This window comes from Coregonus lavaretus, assembly GCF_964263955.1.
Source record: "Coregonus lavaretus genome assembly, chromosome: 36".
In the NCBI taxonomy this organism is placed as follows: Eukaryota; Metazoa; Chordata; class Actinopteri; order Salmoniformes; family Salmonidae; genus Coregonus; species Coregonus lavaretus.
In genome coordinates, this window is record NC_140023.1 from 25,728,733 (window position 1) to 25,752,667 (window position 23,935).

The 23,935-nt window shown below is 42.7% G+C and overlaps 1 protein-coding gene across 2 annotated transcripts in view; it reads left to right on the forward strand.

Moving 5' to 3' along the window:
* The first annotated feature begins 3,171 nt into the window (after positions 1-3,171).
* Positions 3,172-23,935, forward strand: part of LOC311111024 (protein O-GlcNAcase-like) — a 37,114-nt gene continuing 16,350 nt past the window's right edge. The window contains exons 1-10 of one of the 2 annotated variants that reach the window (XM_084153716.1): positions 3,172-3,685; positions 4,515-4,566; positions 4,745-4,842; positions 10,065-10,195; positions 10,906-11,077; positions 11,303-11,401; positions 11,545-11,829; positions 12,631-12,789; positions 13,045-13,232; positions 13,497-13,748. In XM_084153716.1, coding sequence (XP_084009842.1) covers positions 3,514-3,685; positions 4,515-4,566; positions 4,745-4,842; positions 10,065-10,195; positions 10,906-11,077; positions 11,303-11,401; positions 11,545-11,829; positions 12,631-12,789; positions 13,045-13,232; positions 13,497-13,748 — 1,608 coding nt within the window. In that variant the 5' untranslated portion in view covers positions 3,172-3,513. Of the gene's footprint in view, positions 3,686-4,514; positions 4,567-4,744; positions 4,843-10,064; positions 10,196-10,905; positions 11,078-11,302; positions 11,402-11,544; positions 11,830-12,630; positions 12,790-13,044; positions 13,233-13,496; positions 13,749-23,935 lie in introns of those variants that run through there. The other variant, XM_084153717.1, reaches the window with a different exon arrangement.

Genomic DNA, 23,935 nt, shown 5'->3' on the forward strand with positions numbered 1-23,935 from the left:
GTGGAAGAACTTGACTGGCCTGCGCAGAGCCCTGACCTCAACCCCATCTAACACCTTTGGGATGAATTGGAACCCTGAGCCAGGCCTAATCGCCTAACATCAGTGCCCAACCTCACTAATGCTCTTGTGGCTGAATGGAAGCAAGTCCCTGCAGCAATGTTCCAACATCTAGTGGAAAGCCTTCCCAGAAGAGTGGAGGCTGTTATGGCAGCAAAGAGGGGGACCAACTCCATATTAATGCCCATGATTTTGGAATGAGATGTTCGACGAGCAGGTGTCCACATACTTTTGGTCATGTAGTGTATGTCTCATCTACCGGTAGTAGCTAGCTAGCTAACTAGATTCAAAAAGCATAAACAAATCGTTAGGACCAATGAGAGTAGAGCTACCATTTTCGTGTCACATACGCATGTCCATATATGGCATTGTGTTGGCAGCCATATACCTCAAAAGATGACTTGAAGGAAATTGTCATCGCAAGGACAAGAACCGAGAGTGAAAGAAAGTTGTTTAACCAAAGAAACTTTATGATTGGATGCAAACATTAACTTAATGCTTTCAAAAAATATATATTTACGTGCATCGCTTTACTTTCGCCTACAATATATAACGTTTTTTTTTCATTTACATCCTTTTTTATTTTGTGCCTTAAAAGTCCAATTGTATCCAGATTCATGGACGATTACATTGTTGAGTCAAGTGCATAAAAGAATGCAATCCAAATAATTATTTTGATTGTTAATCAGTTTTCACTTAACAAAGTGTTTAAAATCTAACACTTCAACACATTTCTTCAAGACAAGGATGTATTTTCTTGCCTTTTAGAATGAGGGCAGAAATATTTAATGTCAATTCAGAGGTATTGTTTTTATAACAGCAACTCAACTAAAATATTTGAATGATCTTTCATTAATAAAAACGTAATGTGTGGCCTGAAACATACTAAAGCTGTTAAGAAACTGTTGATCATTTGAACGGATCAAGACAAAACAGCTGCTTTACAAGTGGGATGCACTGTTGAGAGCTACATCACAAGGGGTTCGTGCTGATTGTACAGAGATTGTGACATCCCTTGAAAGGGCAAGAACAAGATGTATGTCAGGAGAAGTGCAGCATTATCATAAGGAGACGTGTACTTGGAGAGAGGGAGGCAGAGGAGGTCGAAGAGAGAGAGGGAGGAAGAGGGTGAGTTTGAGTCAGTTAAAAATCGCGTAAAAAAGGGAGATGGTTTGTTAAAGAAGAATGGTAAAAAGTGTAAAAAATGAGTGCTTAGTATCGGAGGGGGTAGGTGTGGTGAAGTTATCGGAGCCCGAGGCTTGCACGGAGGGTCAGGATAAAGATGAGTCTGTGACAGTAGGAGTGACCTTTTTGGAAAAAGTGAACCCTTGCCTTTTGGCTGATCCATTTGTGGTTTCAGGGTGGGTGAAAACAGAATTGGGTGGTGTGGAATCGGTGAAGGTAACCAGAAGTGGTATTGTGATAATTGTTTGTGTTACTGCTGGTCAGAGGAAGCAGGCGCTCCGCGTTAAACGAATGGGGACAAGAGAGGTGAATTGTTTTGCTCTCAAGGAAAGGGCGCCATTGAGTGGAGTGGTTACTGGAGTAGGGGTAAATGTGAAAGTTAACCAACTGAAGATAAAGTTTCCCGGTGTATGTGATGCTCGTCGTTTGGTGCGACGCAGACAGGATGGCGTGAGTGGTGAAACAGAAGAGTCGTTGTCGGTTCTTTTGATTTTTGATGTTGAGTCTTTGCCCGACAAAGTGATGTTAGGATATATAAGTTATCCCATTGGGGAAAGTAGTGGTACGTGTTAATTGTCGGGGTGCCCATGGGTCTGGGGATCAGAAATGTCCCGTGCGAGAGAGGCAGGTTGAGGTTTCCAGGGTTAGAGTAGTGCAGGAGTTGTCATATGCTGAGGCAGTGAAGAAAGTAGAGGAAGATGGGTCAAGGGGGAGGGATCCTGAGAGGAGTGGTGTGAGTAGTAGAACTGTACCAGTACAGAGGGATAGGCCAACAAGTGATATACGTTCCAGTAAGATTGCATTTTTAGCATTTATAGCAATGGTTATCAACTGTACTGCAGTGATGGAAAGTAAGTCGCAGAAAATTGAGGTGGTGGCTGCTACAAAGAGGTATTTGAGTGTGCGAGACTTGACGTCAGAAAAGTTACAGGGTGTGTTAAGTGGTGGTGTCCCATCCTTTCAGGCTGTTGGCCTGAGGTAGAATTAAATAGTGGAGTGGAGTGGTGGGTTTTTAGTGAGTGTAGGGTATTTGTTGATTTTTTAAATTTATTTTTTCAAGCAAAGTAAAAGGGAGTTATACTCCAGTCTACTAGGTGGCAGTAATGCAACAGTTATTGGATGCCAACCGCCGTTAAACCTCATCGAAGAAGAAGAAGATGCTCGGTTAAACCACAGCCATAACAATGAGACAGATATTTCACTGGATGTATAAATGTGAAGCATCCGGTTGGCGTTTTCAATCACTACCAAATATGGCAGTGAGAGGAAGCCCACTGGTGGTCAGTGGGGGAAGATGGAACAAGATGGATTTTGGCCGACATTCTGCACATTTTCTCATCAATTAAACATTTGATCTCAATACAGTTTTTTGTTCCCAAAACTAGACTCTGTTATGAACAGAGTAGACTGCAAAAGGTTTTTAAAAATCGCGCTGTTAAGGAGTGCAAATGCAGATTGAGTTATTGCACACGCGCACTTCACAGAGTAGGCGTTCCCTAACGGAAATATGCAGATAGCTACTAGAACGCGCCAATAGGATATCGCTAGCGCGTGCTTGGCTCTGCCCACCTCCTTGCTTGTTCTGCCCACTATGACTAATTTGTTCCAATTGTAAACGACAAGCTGTGGTCTATCTTGGTTTAGTTATACAAATATTTGGTTGAACTCGTCACTATCTTGGTTATGGAGTAGTGTTTTGCCACAAATGTCCGGTGGCGACTAGTTTGATCCAGTCTCCTGAACATGCGCAGTAGGTGTAAACAGGAAGAATCTGCGGAAACTAGGGCTTATCTAAAAGACTAATAGAGATATTCACTGGGAAAAATATATACTTTATGAATAGTAAATGTATTTTTTTAGTGTACAAGTATGTCAACAAATATGCAATATTACATGATATTATTCTAAATTCAGTATTTTAGCACAGCATTGCCAGCAACGTTAGCCAACGAGCAAGCTAACGTCACCTAGCCATATTTTTTTGACAGATTGACAACTGAAGCTAGCAAGCATCTAGCTGTCGTTTCGTTTTACTAGAAAATAGTTTGCATTAATCTAATTTGGACAGACAAGTCGAGCAATATTTTTTGTACGCTGAGGCCTGTGAGCAACGGGTATTATTAGTAAACTACACGGTTAATTTCCTCTCTCCTCCAAGTACTCGCGATGGCCTAACCTATCACCGGAATTTCAGGTCAAACTCCCCTCTTGTTCAAACACAGTTTTTTTTCTCTCAACCCTGTCTGGTGCTACAACAGACCGTCTGTAGAAATGGTTCAGAAAGACACGGCGGTGGTGGAGACGTCTCAAGTGGAGACTGTGGCGAGCCCATGTTCGGGGCCACCTGAGGCTGGTTCCGAAGCACCTGGCCTCGTGGAAGAACCGATAAACATCGGGGTGGAGCTTTCGGTCCGCAGGAAATTCATCAGTGGAGTCGTGGAGGGTGAGCAGAACATATAACGTTATTGATTAATCAAGTTGATTTGTTATAGTTATTGTCTTTGTTTTTGATGCATACAGGATTGGCAGACTAGTCAGATGCAGAGAGAGTGGCAGACACATTTGCCAGTCAGCTAACCATTACTTTTACAGCTGAGCTTGCTACGTTTTAGAGACTAATTGTGATTATACAGGACAAAGTGTTAGCACTCTGTATTATACTATTAACAATATTTCAAGGTCGGTGACCCATCTGTAGGAATTATGGATGTCATTATGTTTAAACCGATCAGTATAGTTAATGGATTCTGAAAAAGCTTGATGTAGGGCCCTTGCCTGGAAACCGAACGTTGAATTGCATTGAATTCTACATCGGGCAGAAATGAGCGTTTTATCAGGAAAGTTTCTTCTCACAAGCATGTCAATTGCACACACCCTTAAATCTTGAGACATCTGTGGCATTGTGTTGTTTGACAAAACAGCACATTTGAGTTTACAAACCTTTCAAAGCGCTAGTAGTTACTTCAGATTTCTATCTCCTGAATCATGTGCACAAGATAAAAATACATGCATACTTGCCGAGCTCGTGGTTCTGCGCATGCTTCAGGTGAACACATTACCAGCGCTTTGAAAAGTTGATGTAATTATACTTTCCTGTGGATATATTGTCTCACATTCCTACCACCAAAAGGACCAACGGCACTGTCTTCATGGCAAACGTGTGGCAGCTGAATGTACAAAGCCAGGGGAATAGATAGGGGGGATGTCTGCAGACCTGAAATATTTGCTATGCGTGTTAAAACTGACTGTTTGATGACTTTTGTTTGCAACAGGCTTCTACGGCCGGCCATGGACAATGGAACAAAGGAAAGAGCTGTTCAGGAGGTAATATAATAGTTGTGTACAGCAGGCTGGCATATGGTGTTGACAAGTGCTCTATCATAATGGAATCAGTGAATGTACTGTAGTTTTCAATGAACGTTGTCAATATGTTCTGTGATAAATAAAGCAAACCATGTCACACAAAGCCTGTGTTAATCACAATATGTGTTGTGTTCCCCAGACAGCAGAAATGGGGCTTGAACACATACCTCTACGCTCCTAAAGATGACTACAAGCACAGGATGTTCTGGAGAGAGATGTACTCAGTAGAAGAAGCAGGTGAGATTCTCATCATGGCCATGGGTTGAAATGATTCCTGTCACATATACCTACACCCAAAAGTGCACAGGTGTTGCTGTTTGTGCTTGTTGCAATAGATCTCTGCTCTGATGAATGAGCTTGCTCCGAAATGCGTCAGCATTAAAGGGAAGGTTGCACAATATATTTCGATAAATCTAACAACTTAGATTGATGATATTCCATCTAAACGGTCTTTATGCAAAAGTTTATTTAAAAAATATTTATACACTTCTGTTTTCACAATTTGAATTACATTGATCAAAAACTCATATACCAACAATACATTGCGGCTTTGGCTTCATGAAAATAACTGGTAGTGGCGGAAGTGCACTGTTTACCGGCATTCATGTTTGGTCAAAATGCGAGTTGCTAGATGGGAAGAAAGTCGTACCTCTTCAGGCAGTCTGGGTCAGGGCTACCAACAGTGGAAGAGTGGATTCAACATCGGGCGGCAGGTAGCTTAGTGGGTAAGAGCGTTGTGCCAGTAACCGAAAGGTCGCTGGTTGTAATCCCCGAGCCGACTAGGTGAAAAATCTGTCTGTGCCCTTAAGCATGGCACTTAACCCTAATTGCTCCTGTAAGTCGCTCTGGATAAGAGCGTCTGCTAAATGATGTAAATGTAACATGAAGCTGATGCTAAGAAACGGTTATTTGGCCACAGTCAATGTAGGCTCCAAGTCCACTGACACCACCGGTGTTACTTACAGCACCACGGTGGGCGGTTTCGGGGATGGTTGTGAATCGGGTAAGTAGGTACTAAAGTGCCCAAAGAGTTTTGTCATGTTATGTTGCTGCTAGTAGATGATGATGATGATAAACGAAGATAGCCAGCTATCTATGTGCCATGCAAAACGAACTGGCCCACTCACACGGATCTAGCATGGTGTTTGGGGATGGAATAAGCTAGCTAGCTACAACAACAACTCCAACAGAATACTGCACGTTTTGTAGAAATTAATGGTCAAATACCAATCAGATTTAATGTCATTGTTTATTTCAAGTATGTCTTTATTTTTGCTGAACTGCCTGATCTTCATTGGCCAACATACACTATATACAGTATACAAAAGTATGTGGACACCCCTTCAAATTAGTGGATTTGGCTATTTCAGCTGTTATTGTGAAGTGGAAACGTCTAAGACAGGGGTGTCAAACTCATTTTAGCTCAGGGGCCACATGGAGGAAAATCTATTCCCAAGTGGGCCGGACCGGAAAAATCATGGTATATATATAACTTAAAAACAACAACTTCAGATTGTTTTCTTTGTTTTAATACGATCAACATACAACATAAAGCTGGAGCCTGAGGACAGTGTGTCCAAAATAGTACAAGCACAACATCACTATTAATCATAAAACACCTCAAGTTATTTGAAAGTTCTGAGGACAAAGAACACACAAACACACAATGCCTCAGTGATTCACAGAAGTACATCACAGATCACAGAACTATATCAGGGTGTCATTTCTCAGGCAGAAATGTAGATAAAAATAATGAAATCCTGTTCCCCAAATAAGTGCAAGAACCACAGTCAAGAATAGGTTAAATATACAAATAAAATCAATTAAAAACAATAGCACATCAACATAAAAACATATAAACATAAATCTGAAAGCGTTGCTCAAACTCCCGTAACAGTCCAGTTATTTTATCTTTGAACCGCTTCATGTCTGCCACATGTTGGGTCGCGCACACATTTTTCAGACAGGGGAAGTGAGCTGCATCACCACCGGCAAGTTGCGTCTCCCACAATGACAGCTTCAACTTGAAAGAACGTATGCTGTCATAATACTGCGTGACAACTTTGTTGCGCCCTTGCAGCTGTTTGTTCAAGTTATTCAGGTGCTCTGTAACATCCACCATAAATGCAAGGTCCGGCATCCATTCTGCGGAATGAAATTCTAACACTGGTTTGCCCTTTTCTTCCATGAACTGTTCAATTTCTTCTCGTAAATCAAAGAAACGCCTCAGCACAGCACCTCGGCTTAACCATTTTACCTCAGTGTGGTATGGCAGGCCATAGATGTGGTCTTTCTCTCTGAGAAGGCTATCAAACTGACGGTGATTCAGGCTTCTGGATCGGATGAAATTAACAGTTTGGATGACCACCTTCATGACGTTATCCATCTTTAATGACTTGCAACACAAAGCCTCCTGGTGCAAAATACAGTGTAAAGTCAAAAAATCACGTCCTCCATTTGCAGATTGCACTTTCTCTCTGAACTTTGTCACAACGCCTGCTTTTTTCCCGATCATTGAGGGCGAACCATCTGTAGCCAGGCTGACAGCGCGGGACCAGTCCACTCCGACCCTGTCCAGCGCGCCGACGAGTGCGGTAAAAATATCAGCTGCTGTCGTTGTATCTGTCATCGGCACCAACTCCACGAACTCCTCGGTGACGGTCAATGTGTCATCAACTCCGCCGATGAAAAAATGGCCAGTTGTGCAACATCTGTAATGTCCGTGCTTTCATCAATTGCAACCGAAAACGCAATAAATGACTTTACTTTTTGCTTCAACTGGCTGTCCAAATCCACTGAAAGATCGGAAATCCTGTCTGCAACTGTGTTTCTTGTCAGGCTGATATTTGCAAAAGCCTGCCGCTTTTCAGGGCACACAATCTCCGCTGCCTTCATCATGCATGTTTTTACAAATTCACCCTCACTAAATGGTTTTGAAGCCACTGCGATTTCATTGGCAATGAGGTAGCTAGCTTTCACTGCAGCGTCACTGATGTCTCGGCTGTGAGTAAACACAGACTGCTGTTTCTTCAGACCCGCCAACAGTTCATTCACCTTCTCTCATCTCCGCTGTCCTTGAAAGTTGTCATATTTGTCGGCATATATGACGACTTTCATATATGCGACGAAGGTTATATTCTTTCAGCACTGCAACATGCTCTGAACACACCAAACATACAGCTTTCCCATTCAATTCCGTGATTAAATAGGATGACCATTTTTCTTGGAACACTCTGCACTCTGCGTCCACTTTTCTCTTTTTTGACAGAGACATATTGGGGCAATGAGGGTGCCAAAGCACATAATGTTAAAAGTAGAAGCCGTAATAAATATCGCGGGCAAAACAAAGTAGCTCATTGGCTGCACGTGCTTGACCTACTTGCTCTGCCCCGGTATAAACAGTTTGCTTGCTTAACACAATTGCTATTGCGCCATCCAGTGGACGCAATTGGAACAGCAGTTTATTTTATTGAAAAATTGCAGCGCATTTTTATACTTAAAAAAATTATAATTATATATATATATATATATTTTTTGTTTCAAAATCATCTCGCGGCCCGGATTAAACCCGTTTGCGGGCCTGATCCGGCCCACGGGCCGTACGTTTGACACCCCTGGTTTAAGAGCAACAATGGCTCAGCCGCGAAGTGGTAGGCCACACAAGAACGGGACTGCCGAGTGTTAAAGCGCATAGGACGTAAAAATCTCTCTGTCCTCGGTTGCCACACACACTACCACGTTCCAAACTGCCTCTGGAAGCAACATCAGCACAAGAACTGTTCATCGGGAGCTTAATGAAATGGGTTTCCATGGCCGAGCAGCCGCACACAAGCCTAAGATCACCATGTGCAATGCCAAGCGTCGGCTGGAGTGATGTAAAGCACGCCGCCATTGGACTCTGAAGCAGTGGAAACGCGTTCTCTGGAGTGATGAATCAAGCTTCACCATCTGGCAGTCCAACTGACAAATCTGGGTTTGGCAGATGCCAGGAGAACGCTACCTGCCCCAATGCATAGTGCCAACTGTAAAGTGTGGTGGAGGAAGAATAATGGTCTGGGGCTGTTTTTCATGATTCAGGCTAGGCCCCTTAGTTCCAGTGAAGGGAAATCTTAACGCTACAGCATACAATTACATTGTAGATGATTCTTTGCTTCCAACTTTGTGGCAACAGTTTTAAGAAGGCCCTTTCCTGTTTCACAAAGCGAGGTCCATATAGAAATGGGTTGTCGATCGGTGTGAAAGGACTTGACTGGCCTGTACAGAGCCCTGACCTCAACCCCATCGAACACCTTTGGGATGAATTGGAATGCTGACTACGAGCCAGGCCTAATCGCCCAACGTCAGTGCCGACCTCACTAATGCTTGTGGCTGAATGGAAGCAAGTCACTGCAGGAATGTTCCAACATCTAGTGGAAAGCCTTCCCAGGAGAGTAGAGGCTGTTATAGCAGCAAATGGGGGACCAACTCCATATTAATGCCCGTGATTTTGGAATGAGATTGTAGACGAGCAGGTGTCCACATACTTTTCGTCATGTAGTGTAACTTGCAGGATATCATGGTAGCCTATGTTTGTGTTAGCCGCACTAAAACCAGGTATAATGGCTAGCTAGTAGTATCACTCAGGTTAGCATGTGACTAGCTATAGCTACCATCGGCCAACAAGAGTTTTAGCCAGTTTGGTTATAGACGTTCAATGTCTACTATGATGGTAAAGGTTTATGTAGATTTTGCCTAACAGTACGAGAAATGCTGATGTGCTGAACTCCTAATAAGTGATGTTTCAAGGCTGCTAGTGGTTAGCTACTAGGGTTAATGTAAATGGGTAGTTATGCTAAAAGCCTGCGCGCTATGTAAGTTTTATATATATATTTTTTGTTTTGTTTGTTGCTGATACAGAATTAAGAAAACACAGGATATGGTCAGATGATAAGTTGGCTTTATGCAGAATATATTTTTCTAAAACAATTGGAGGACTAGGTATGATGTGGGTCTTTACTGTTTTATGTGGACAATGGCTCCACTCCTGCTGTGTATTCACTTGGGTGTTCTTCTCTTGACGTCACTTTTCCGAACGCTTTCCAACACGACTTCGGTCAAATTCAGATGAAAGATACATTTCTCCCAAAATACAAATGTAAAGTGATATGTCGTTTTGGGACTTTTAGTTGGAATGATGAAACAAATCAGAATGTTTAACAGCAACCTAATTCTGAAATCTTCCCTTTAATTTTTTTAAAGGGAATTAAGTTGCCTCCTTGAACCTTCTGATAGCATTTCAGTTTTACATTCCTAGGTCTGAGCACTCTTTCAGCAGTTCAGAACATAGTTGAAATATTAGTTACACTACAACTATGTAATAAACCATGCCTCACATATTTCACATCAATACTGAGTGTGTGCGAGTGAGTGGAACATAGATGTGAAATAGTATCTGTAACTAATGCATCTCTGTCTCATAGAACAGCTGATTACCCTGATCAGTGCTGCAAAGGAGTATGGGATTGAGTTCATCTATGCCATCTCCCCGGGCCTCGACATCACCTTCTCTAGCCAGAAAGAAGTGTCCACACTCAAAAGGAAACTGGACCAGGTAACACAAACCTGTTTTAAAAAATGCAAAAATGCCAGCCATATTGGTCAGGGAGAAATCTAAACCAGTCTAATTGGAATGAATGGCTGTAGAGGCGTAATCATGATTTTACTTACGCAGGAAAATAAAAGTAAGCCGTGAAATCAGAAATGGTGTAATATAATTATTGTCAACCTAAAATATTGTCATATAATTATCAATACAGTTTATACAGGTTTTATACACATTTTCTGTATAAATTGCCTTTAAAATATGTAAACAGACCATAAATGTCTATTTGTGTGTTCTTGGAAAGCTGTGAGTGCTTTTATATGATACAATATCAGTACTTGTTGCATTTACAACTTGTCTAAGTCCTATCAACTGATTTCAGCCAGTGTATGGCTGTGAATTGACTGCATTGTTTGAATGGAATGTTGGCAGTTAATTAGAAAAATGTATGGAGTCATTCCTCAAACTGTCTGGTTTGCTAGCTAACAAACATACAGTGCAGATAAATTCATTATTTTACGCTATCTAATCACAGCACTGGCAAACCATGGTTGACCCACTCCCTGACCAAAAATGGCTGACCTTTATATCATCATAAGGTTCATGTCCATTCTTGTATTCTAATTCCTAATTCTATGGCCTCTACATCCTTGACTGTCTGCACTCACACATTTACCGGCGTCTTAACACATCGTCTCATAATTAATACTCTCCCTCAGGTCACTCACTTTGGCTGCAAGTCATTTGCCTTACTGTTTGATGACATTGACCACAACATGTGCCCCGCCGACAAGGAAGTGTTCAGCTCCTTCGCCCATGCCCAGGTGTCCATCACCAACGAGATCTTTCAGTACCTGGGAGAGCCTGAGACCTTTCTCTTCTGCCCCACAGGTAACACGCATACATACACTCACACAAAATGTTTTGCAATCGAAAACTTGGACAAGTTTATAAGTATCTCCCGGTTTCACTCCTTTTCGGGATGGCTTCTTCGGTTTCGTGCCTACTGAACACGACCCTGGATAACCTGTATCTGTGCATCGATGTGCCCTGTATTTATGTATGTAACTCAAATTTGGGCTGGATTCATAGTTTCTTTGTGTCTCCCTAAACCAGAGTACTGTGGAACGTTCTGCTACCCCAATGTGGCCCAGTCCCCCTACCTGCACACAGTGGGAGAGAAGCTGCTGCCTGGTATTGAAGTGCTGTGGACAGGTACAGTAGATCCGAACAAGTTCATATCCCACATGTTTTGGCACTCATTAGATTAACCTTAAACACTAACAGACCTTGTAACATATCTTATAATATACATTATAACTTTTATGACTCCTACATCTGTGACATTATGTTTCCAGGTCCTAAGGTGGTATCGAAAGACATCACAGTGGAATCCATAGAGGAGGTCTCTAAAATCCTGAAGAGAGCTCCGGTAATCTGGGACAACATCCATGCCAACGACTACGACCAGAAGCGTCTGTTCCTGGGTCCGTACAAGGGGCGCTCCACGGAGCTCATCCCCCGCCTAAAGGGGGTTCTCACCAACCCCAACTGTGAGTTCGAGTCCAACTTCGTGGCCATCCACACCCTGGCCACCTGGTACAAGTCCAACATGAACGGAGTGCGCAAGGATGTCGCCATGAGTAAGTCTGACTTAGACTTTCGTTTTATTCCCAAAATGGAATTCATTTGTCATTTCTGGCACTTTCAGGTACAGTGAAATTACACCTAACATCATCGTCATGTGTAAGTCTGACTGGGATGGACTTTATTTATTTACTTTATTAGATGTATTTTTCAGGGACATTATGTTCTGCAATTTGCCATATTTAGCCTAAAAGGCACATTTCTTAAAGCAGGGTTGTACAGTTTTGGTCCTGGTTTTTATCGTTGTCCTGAACTGGATTATTATTACCAATTTAATGACAAAAATTGATAAATGAAGCTCCACAGAGAAACCAAGAGCAGTAGGACAGGACTAACACTTGTAGACACCCCTGTCTTAAAGGCTGAGGGTCTTTAGCAGTGTTATGCATTGTTAATCCATGTGTGAATTCCTCAGGTTATCGTGTTGGAGACACGTGTCTATTTGGAGGCCCAGTGAATGTTTGTTTTGGTATTTATAGAGTAGAGTATGGTCACTGACAGTGTCACGCAAGGTACACAAAATGGCTGCCCCCAAGTCTCACGTCTAGGTTTTTAGAATGACACAAAAATATTATACGATCTCGAAAGAGGACAGCATTCTGTCCATTCAGATTACATGGCTTTCAGTTCAATCCAGCCACATTAGTGATTTCTCCAATAGAGGAAGGAGGCACTTTCACAGTATTCAAACAGGCCTGTACATTACACCTTGTAATGGTATCTGTATCTAACCCCCTCCTTCCTTCCCCTTCTCGCCCTTCTTCCCTCTCTCTCATCCTCCTCTATCCCTCTCTCAGCGGATGGAGAGGACAGTACCTTGTCTATCCAGATCAAGCTGGAGAATGAGGGCAGTGATGAGGAGTTGGAGACAGACATGTTGTACAGCCCTCAGCTGGCCCTGAAACTGGCCCTCACAGAGTGGCTGGGGGAGTTTTTGGTGCCTCACCAGTACAACAGTAAGCACTGTGACTTACCCTATCATCTCTCATATAACACCAGTGTATGTGTTTCTGTTTGCTTACTTCATACTGTATCATTTGGAGCAATGGTAAATGTGTCTCAAAAATCCACCACTGGATTTAAACACTTCTCACTCATGCATTAAAGCTAGCCATTATATTTTTTTTTATAGTGTGTTTATTTGTTATTAAAGCCTTTTTATATCTTTGTCTTGTATGTTGACATTGTCTCTGTTCTTGTCTCCTCTCCAGGTCGCCAGGTACCCCTCAGCGGAGCTAAGGGTTCAGCTATTGACGTATTATCACAAGGCGCCTCCTCCCTCTGCTCTGGTACTACAGTCACTACAGTGTTCCAACAGCCCATCATGGCCCCCACAGGTGCCCCCGACCCCAACAACCACCCCATGGCCAAGAGTCTACATCAACAAGAGGTGGAGGAGGTAGTTACTGATTTAACTTGGATCATTTTTGATATTCGATAGGGTAGAACATAAAGTATGCAATGCACATCCAATGGCTTTGAGTTTGTTTTCTCTTACTTGTCTGTGTTGTCACTCAAGTCTCACATTAGTCTACATATGACAAAAAAAACTGATTTCATTACAACTGATTGACGCTAAACACGCAATCGAAAGAGAAAATCCCCATGGGATCACCAAGATAGTGAGGCGATAACTTGTTTTCTAAACGTTTCTGTTGTTCAGCTGGCTGTTGAGAAGGAGTGTGACGAAGAGCCCATGGAGATGGTTGTGGAGAAACTAGATGAGACGGGCCCAGAACCAGACCCTGTAGCAGAGGCTGAAACTGAGACCAAGAACAGCCTGGTCCTTTTAGACAACATGGTGGAGGAGCTGAAGCCCATGGACACAGACAGGGAGGTCCTAGTTCCTGAGTCCAGGTCTCCAGAGGAGGACGTTGACATGGCCCCCATGCAGACAGACGAACAGCTCAAACAGGTAAGACATTTGTGTGTGTGTGTGTGTGTCAGACCTGGGTTCAAATACATGTGTATTTGATTAATTATTTGTTATTTAAATACTTATGTTCTGTGTATTTTCAGTTATTATTTTCAAATGTGGCCCTAATCAACTACTTCTATTGGAATTTGAAAAGTATTTAAAAGTATTTTCAAAACAATTCCTATAAATAGTCTAATATTTGAAACTATATTCAAATACTTATTTCCAAATACATTATGGGAGTAGTGTTGTCACAATACCAACATTTTACTAACGATACCAGGCCAAGTGTCATGATACCGAGTAGTATCGCAATACCACATGGGGGGGGGGGGGGAATTCTGTGGCCTAGCGTCCTGTTCGCCCCTTACCCTGGACGCTTGTTCCCGTTTTCTAAACGTTCTGTGCATGCAGCTCAGAACAGCTGAAGATGGATTTTAAAGAACTGATTGGGTCACTACTTGACACCAAACACCACATAATATCTGGCCCTCTGCACTCCCTAAACCGTGGCGTTGAACGGTTCAGCAGACTTTTAGCCCTCCATAACTGGCTACAAGACTATTGCAGCTCTGTGGGTGTAACATTTATTGACAATTTTGATACCTTCTGGAAACAAAGCTCGTATTATAAGGAGGATGGGATCCACCCAAATAATTTGGTTTCCTGGATCCTTTCACAGCATTATAAGGCTGCGTTGAGACAATTACTTATCAATGACCCAAGTCCAGCTCATTTAATCCCTACCATTGTGTCGCTGAGTTGTCATAATGCATCAGCAAATGTACATTATCCTAGGGGCGTTGGAAGACACAATGTAGATAACCTAATTTATGTCCCTCTTACTGCCCGGAATGCCTCTGCTGATCCTACAGCTATTGTATGCATTAATCATATGCCTATGAACCAGAGTAATACTGTTAGCACTGAGGTGGTGTGCCCTAGTAGGAAGTACACTGTGTGCAGCTCACCCTGCACTAATAAAAATAACCAGAGTATGTCTACCTCTGCTAAGCTTCCCAGTAAAGCAAGAAAAATAATCAAGCATCACAGAAAAGTTTTAAAAATAGCCCACATTAACATATGTAGCTTAAGAAACAAGGTTCATGAAATCAATAATTTGCTAGTAACAGATGACATTCATATTCTGACAATCTCTGTAACTCACTTAGATAATACCTTTGAAGATACAGTGGTAGCAATACAAGGTTATAACATTTACAGAAATGCCAAAGGGGGCGGTGTTCCGGTCTATATTCTGAACCACATCCCTGTAAAGCTTAGAGAGGATCTCATGTTAAATACTGTTGAAGTAATATGGCTACAGGCTCACCTGCCTCACCTAAAGGATTCAATAAGTTCTACAGCTGCACCATCGAGAGCATCCTGACTGGTTGCATCACCGCCTGGTATGGCAACTGCTCGGCCTCCGACCGCAAGGCACTACAGAGGGTAGTGCGTACGGCCCAGTATATCACTGGGGTCAAGCTTCCTGCCTTCCAGGACCTCTATACCAGGCGGTGTCAGAGGAAGGCCCTCTATTGTCAAAGACTCCAGCCACCCTTGTCATAGACTTTTCTCTCTGCTACCGCATGGCAAGCGGTACCGGAGCGCCAAGTCTAGGTCCAAAAGGCTTCTCAACAGCTTCTACCTCCAAGCCATAAGACTCCTGAACAGCTAATCATGGCTACCCAGACTATTTGCACCCCCACCCCATCTTTTTACGCTGCTGCTACTCTGTTAATTATTTATACATAGTCACTTTAACTCTACCCACATGTACATATTACCTCAACTACCTCAACTAGCCGGTGCCCCCGCACATTGACTCTGCACCGGTACCCCCCCTGTATATAGCCTCCCTACTGTTATTTTATTTTACTTCTGCTCTTTTTTTCTCAACACATTTTTTTCTCAAGAAATAAATGCATTGTTGGTTAAGGGCTGTAAGTAAGCATTTAACGGTAATGTCTACACCTGTTGTATACGGCGCATGTGGCAAATAACATTTCATTTGATAAAGCCCATTCCGGTGGGAAGCTGCTATAGACCACCAAGTGCTAACAGTCAGTATCTGGATAATGTGTGAAATGCTTGATAATATATGTGATATCAATAGAGAGGTATACTTTCTAGGTGATTTAAATATTGACTGGCTTTCATCAGGCTGCCCACTCAAGAGAAAGCTTCAAACTAACTAGTGCCTGCAACCTGGTTCAGGTTATCAATCAACTTACCAGGGTAGTTACAAACAGTACAGGAATGAAATCATCATCATGTATTGATCATATCTTTTACCAATGCTGCAGAAATTTGTTTGAAAGTAGTATCCAAATCCATCGGATGTAGTGATCACGATATAATATTGTGTATGAGGTCATACAATAAGTTTTGTAGTATTCCTATGTTGTTGATGTGAAGAATATTTGTTGGTCCTTGGTGTGTAATGACGAGCAACCAGACGGTGCACTTGACACATTTATGAAATTGCTTATCCCAGTTAGTAATAAGCATGCACCCATTAAGAAGATGACTGTAAACTGTTGAATCCCAGTGGATTGTTGAGGAATTGAAAAATGGTATGGTTGAGAGGGATGAGGCAAAAGAGATGGCAAATAGGTCTGGCTGTACAACCGATTGGCAAACGTACCGCAAATTGAGAAATCATGTGACTAAACTGAATTCAAAGAAGAAACTAGTTATTCCCCTACCTAAGAATAGTAAAGCCCCCTTAACTGGCTCAAATAGCCGACCAATCAGCCTGTTACCAACCCTTAGTAAACTTTTTGAAAAAATAGTTTGACCAGATACAATGCTATTTTACAGTAAACAAATTGACAAGACTTTCAGCACGCTTATAGGAAGGACATTCAACAAGCACAGCACTTACACAAATTATTGATTGGCTGAGAGAAAATGATGATAAAAAGATTGTGGGGGCTGTTTTGTTAGACTTCAGTGTGGCTTTTGACATTATTGGTCATAGTCTGTTGCTGGAAAAACGTACACTACCGTTCAAAAGTTTGGGGTCACTTAGAAATGTCATTGTTTTCGAAAAGAAAAGCAATTTTTTTGTCCATTTTAAAATAACATCAAATTGATCAGAAATACAGTGTAGACATTGTTAATGTTGTAAATGGCTATTGTAACTGGAAACGGCTGATTTTTAATGGAATATCTACATAGGCATACAGAGGCCCATTATCTGCAACCATCAGTCCTGTGTTCCAATGGCACGTTGTGTTTGCTAATCCAAGTTTTTATAATTTTAAAAGGCTAATTGATCATTAGAAAACCCTTTTGCAATTATATGAGCACAGCTGAAAACTGTTGTGCTGATTTAAAGAAGCAATAAAACTGGCCTTCTTGAGACTAGTTGAGTATCTGGAGCATCAGCAATTGTGGGTTCGATTACAGGCTCAAAATGGCCAGAAACAAATAACTTTATTCTGAAACTTGTCAGTCTATTCCTGTTCTGAGAAATGAATGCTATTCCATGCGAGAAATTGCCAAGAAACTGAAGATCTCGTACAATGCTGCACAGAACAGTGCAAACTGGCTGTAACCAGAATAGAAAGAGGAGTGGGAGGCCCCGGTGCACAACTTTTTAAAATTATAAACTTGGATTAGCAAACACAACGTGCCATTGGAACACAGGACTGATGGTTGCTGATAATGGGCCTATGTAGATATTCCATTAAAAATCAGCCGTTTCCAGCTACAATAGCCATTTACAACATTAACAATGTCTACGCTGTATTTCTGATCAATTTGATGTTATTTTAACGGACAAAAACATTGCTTTACTTTCGAAAACAAGGACATTTCTAAGTGACCCCAAACTTTTGAACGGCAGTGTATGTGTTATGGCTTTACACCCCCTGCTATATTGTGGATAAAGAGTTACCTGTCTAACAGAACACAGGGTGTTCTTTAATGGAAGCCTCTCCAACAAAATCCAGGTAGAATTAGGAATTCCCCAGGGCAACTGTCTAGGCCCCTTACTTTTTTCAATCTTTACTAACGACATGCCACTGGCTTTGAGTAAAGTCAGTGTGTCTATGTATGCGGATGACTCAACACTATAAATGTCAGCTACCACAGCAACTGAAATGACAGCAACACTTAACAAAGAGCTGCAGTTAGTTTCAGAATAGGTGGCTAAGAAGAAGTTAGTCCTAAATGTTTCAAAAACTGAAAGCATTGTATTTGGGACAAATCATTCACTAAACCCTAAACTTCAACTAAATCTTGTAATTAATAATGTGGAAATTGAGCAAGTTGAGGAGACTAAATTGCTTAGAGTTACCCTGGATTGTAAACTGTCATGGTCAAAATGTATTGATACAACAGTAGCTAGGATGGGGAGAAGTCTGTCTATAAAAAGGAGCTGCGCTGCATTCTTAACAGCACTATCAACACGGCAGGTCCTACAGGCCCTAGTTTTGTCGCACCTGGACTACTGTTCAGTCATGTGGTCAGGTGCCACAGGGGGACTTAGGAAAATTGCAATTGGCTCAGAACAGGGCAGCATGGCTGGCCCTTGGATGTACACAGGAGCTAACATTAATAATATGCGTGTCAATCTCTCCTGGCTCAAAGTGGAAGAGATTGACTTCATCACTACTTGTATTTGTGAGAGGTATTGACATGTTGAATGTACCGAGCTGTCTGTTTGAACTACTGGCACACAGCTCGGTCACCCATGCATACCCCACAAGACATGCCACCAGAGGTCTCTTCACAGTCCCCAAATCCAGAACAGACTATGGGAGGCGCACAGTACTACATAGAGCCATGACTACATGAAACTCTATTCCACATCAAGTAACTCAGGCCAACAGTAAAATTAGATTTAAAAAAACGATTAAAAATACACCTTATGGAACAGCAGGGACTGTGAAGCAGCACAAACATAGACACATGCATACAAACACACGATAACATACGCACTATAAACACATGTACACATGGATTTTGTGGTATAGATATGTGGTAGTAGAGTAGAGGCCTGAGGGCAAACACTTAATATGTTGTGAAATCTGTCATGAATGTATAAAATGTTTAACTGCCTTAATTTTGCTGGACCCCAGGAAGAGTAGCTGCTGCCTTGGCAGCAGCTAATGGGGATCCATAATAAATAAAAATAAAAATGTGTTATGCAAAAACCTGTCACTGAAATTCACACTTCTGCTCAGTTCAACACATTTTAATTTAACTTCACACTGTTCAGTGTATGATTATAATACTGCATATAATGGCTGATTTGCTCATATTTGCAAAGGCCTACCTGTGATTTGGCTGGAGGAATGGGAGGAAGGAATGCCTTCGGGAAAGTATTCAAACCCTTTGACTTTTTCAAATTTTTCTTAGGTTACAGCCTTTTTCTAAAATTGATTACATCGTTTTTTCCCCTCATCATTCTACACACAATACCCCATAATGACAAAGCAAAATTAGGTTTGTAGAAATTTTTGCTAATTTATTAAAAATAAAAACAAATACCACATTTACATAGCGTGGAACCCCGTATTATCGGCATATTCAACAGCGTTTAAGAAATATATTACCTTCATCAGTGTTATCTTGTGATCAAGCCATCAAAGTTTTGTGATTATTGGTGTCAAAAAAATGTTAGCTAACAATTAGCAATTAGCATGTTTGACATTTCAGTGGAAATATTACTATTATCAGCTTTTTGATAAGCGGTTTAGCAAAACAAAACAGCATACGGTCCCCAGTTATCGGCCACCTTACTATTTTGTTCAATTACAAGATATGTCCGTTTTAATTTTGTTGAAAAAAGATACACCAACCTCGTATCCGAAATGTTTACTAGATAGTTGACTAGTTGGCTAGCCTTCCTTGCGTAGCCCGTCAACTTTTCATTGCGTAGCCCGGTGCGCCCTCCTGTGGACCCTTTAAGAAATGGTTCTTCACCAACATTCAGTGTTGTTGTAACCAAATAATGTCTCATCGTTTGTTTTACAGATTAATCTTATGTTTTGAGAAAGTAGATAACAGTTGAATACTAAAATATGAGTTCATAATTTACATCAAATAAAACTTTAATTTCAGGTATGTGTATTGACATAAACAATGAAAACACTGGAGTTTGTGTTGCGGAGATGCACTTGGAAAGTAAAGGAAGAAATACACAAGATGGGTTGAATAAATATATTATATTTTAGACGTGTTTATTTTGTACAAATAAATAAATTCATATGAATACAAACAAAACAAACAATTCAATCTCGACCTACATCCCTATATTGTCACGAAATTCACAATAAAAATCAAGCTCCACCGCTACATTTACATTTTCATTTTCCTCTGGATCCCATTGCACACACCTGCAGTGGAACCAGTGCTGGCAGAAGTCACAGCACACCCATGGCACCTTGGATCTACACTCCTGAGGGGAGCTTGCAGGCGGATCATGCTCCCCGCAGCGAGGTGGTGTCTTATTTTATTAAAAAAATCAAAATCAAAAATCAAATTGATTAACATGGTTTTGCTAAATGTAGAAGTTCTTGAACAACAATAGTAATTGATACAACAGAGAGAGAGAAAAACAGATTATGAATTACCTGAGAGTGGTGCCATGGTTGGTGTGACATTGGAGCTTTTTTCTTCCTTTTCTGTGCTGCAGTTTGAGAAAAAGTAGTGTTAGACAGAGCATGTTTCATGAAAACCCTTTTCAACTTTTTTACATAAAAACCTCTGGAGGAAGCTGCAGAGGTTTTGGAGGAGATGGAGATGACTTGAGGGCTGGTGCTATGGACTGTAGATATGTAAAGAGGTTTTTTTTTTTTTTTTTTTTTTACATTGCTGTTTTATAAAATAGGTAATTTTAAAATGTGTATACCTGTGGAGGTGGATGTATTCAAATTGCAGGGGGCAGGGACACAAGACGAGGCTGCTGTAGTGTGCATCGTGGTGGTGGACAAAACCGCCGACGATGGCTTGGAGGAGCTGGTGTTTGTAATGGTGGGGTTGAGGGTCCAACGATGGTGGGGCCGGGAGAGTAGGCACGTGGCCTTCTTCTGCAGCTGGGGACTCCAGCGGCTCCTACAGGTGTTGCACACTGGGAGGCACTGGCAGTGGTGATGCAGCTGTCAGGAGTGGTTCCAGCAGGAGGTTCAGCAGAGGCGATGGCGTCAATGGTCTCATCCATGGCAGCCCTCTCCTGTGCCCTCTGTTCTGAGGGCTGCCCGACGCTCTTTCTCCTCTGCCTCAGCCCTCTCCGTCTCACCCCTCTCCTGCCACTGGCGCGTGTATTCCTCCCCGGTGAGGCATGTGGCGACCACAGGGAGTCTTCTGTATCAGTCTAGCCGATACTTGTGGTCACTGGGGAGGAGGTGCAGATGGACGGCACAGTGCTGCTGGTTCCAGGAGAGGCGGTGGTGGGACCCGGTAGGGACCGAGACGGCATTAAATGGGACCCTTTAGTGGCTTGGGGGGGCCTCCCAGTGTGTAGTGTCCACCGGGGAAACACTTGGGGTAGATGATAAATGGGGGGAAGTCCTCCCCAGCTGCGTTGAAGCAGGCCAGCACTGTGATGTGCTCCTTAGTCCCCGGAGCCTGCTGGTACACGTGTTTTGCGCCCCGAGGAGCCAGCACTTTGTGCCTGCTCTGGTCGCTACGAAACCCAGACTCATCGCAGTTATAGATGTGTCTGGGTTTCTCCCTCAACCCACTCTCCTCCAAGTGCTTCTCATAAGAAGTGAATAAGGTGTCCATCGCCGGACGTGTGGCACACTCAGCTCTCCCCCTGTCCAGGGTGTCCGGCCTCCTCAAGCTCAGGTTCTTGTGCCGCCTCCTGAACATTTCCCACCACCTCTTCCCCAGTGGAACACTTAAACAACACATCCTAGATCTGAATAGATGAAATCTTATTAAATACTTTTTTCTTTACATGGTTGAATGTGCTGACAACAAAATCACACAAAAATTATCAATGGAAATCAAATTTATCAACCCATGGAGGTCTGGATTTGGAGTCACCCTCAAAATTAAAGTGGAAAACCACACTACAGGCTGATCCAACTTTGATGTAATGTCCTTAAAACAAGTCAAAATGAGGCTCAGTAGTGTGTGTGGCCTCCACATGCCTGTATGACCTCCCTACAATGCCTGGGCATGCTCCTGATGAGGTGGCGGATGGTCTCCTGAGGGATCTCCTCCCAGACCTGGACTAAAGCATCCGCCAACTCCTGGACAGTCTGTGGTGCAACGTGGCGTTGGTGGATGGAGCGAGACATGATGTCCCAGATGTGCTCAATTGGATTCAGGTCTGGGGAACGGGCGGGCCAGTCCATAGCATCAATGCCTTCCTCTTGCAGGAACTGCTGACACACTCCAGCCACATGAGGTCTAGCATTGTCTTGCATTAGGAGGAACCCAGGGCCAACCGCACCAGCATATGGTCTCACAAGGGGTCTGAGGATCTCATCTCGGTACCTAATGGCAGTCAGGCTACCTCTGGCGAGCACAAGGAGGGCTGTGCGGCCCCCCAAAGAAATGCCACCCCACACCATGACTGACCCACTGCCAAACCGGTCATGCTGGAGGATGTTGCAGGTAGCAGAACGTTCTCCACGGCGTCTCCAGACTCTGTCACGTCTGTCACGTGCTCAGTGTGAACCTGCTTTCATCTGTGAAGAGCACAGGGCGCCAGTGGCAAATTTGCCAATCTTGGTGTTCTCTTGCAAATGCCAAACGTCCTGCACAGTGTTGGGCTGTAAGCACAACCCCCACCTGTGGACGTCGGGCCCTCATAATACCACCCTCATGGAGTCTGTTTCTGACCGTTTGAGCAGACACATGCACATTTGTGGCCTGCTGGAGGTCATTTTGCAGGGCTCTGGCAGTGCTCCTCCTGCTCCTCCTTGCACAAAGGCGGAGGTAGCAGTCCTGCTGCTGGGTTGTTGCCCTCCTACGGCCTCCTCCACGTCTCCTGATGTCCTGGCCTGTCTCCTGGTAGCGCCTCCATGCTCTGGACACTACGCTGACAAACACAGCAAACCTTCTTGCCACAGCTCGCATTGATGTGCCATCCTGGATGAGCTGCACTACCTGAGCCACTTGTGTGGGTTGTAGACTCCGTCTCATGCTACCACTAGATGTGAAAGCACCGCCAGCATTCAAAAGTGACCAAAACATCAGCCAGGAAGCTGGTCACCACCTGCAGAACCACTTCTTTATTGGGGGTGTCTTGCTAATTGCCTATAATTTCCACCTGTTGTCTATTTCATTTGCACAACAGCATGTGAAATTTATTGTCAATCAGTGTTGCTTCCTAAGTGGACAGTTTGATTTCACAGAAGTGTGATTGACTTGGAGTTACATTGTGTTGTTTAAGTGTTCTCTTTTATTTTTTCGAGCAGTGTATAATTGTCCATCCAGGATGAAAATGTTTGTTTTGGCATCACCATACACATCCACATTTACATCACACACATTAAGAACAGTCAGTCCACCAATCTGCATACATAAACACATAAAACACCAAATACCTGCGTATTTTGTTGGCGTATTTCATCAGCCTCGGTCTGGTGAAAGGGAACCCATGGCTGGCGCAGTAGATACAGTACTGCACCAGAGAATGTTCATCCTCTGGTGCAAGCAATGTGGGTGGTCCACTGTAACAACCATGGGTCACCCGGCCGCTCAGCCTGTACGCCAGGGTCTGCCGAGGTACACCATGCACCTCGGTAAATAAGAAAATAAAACTGTTACTAGCAAATACAATTCACACATACATGGTAATCTCCTAAAAACAAAAGATGCCTAACCTTGGCAGCCTGGCGGATAGCCATCCCTGCCACGCAGTCCTCCATGGCATGGAACATGTCCACCTCACTCCACTGCTTCCTCTTGACTTTCTCCATGCTGTGGTGTTAATACATGTAGCTAAATAACTTGGCATACTATACACATTTTAGAAAGATAACTCAATCTGAATATTTATAAACATTTACATTTCAGAGCTAAGGCATTGAAAGGTGAACATTTTCACAATAACTGAAAGTGTACCAACGTTTTTTGTTATCTGTAATGGAAATTAGTGTCCCAATTAGTTTAATATTAATGCATACATTGTAACATTTGACTAAATACTGCATCTATGTAGCTGTTGTAAGATGAAACATAGCCAACAGTGATAGGTGTCAAAAAGTTTA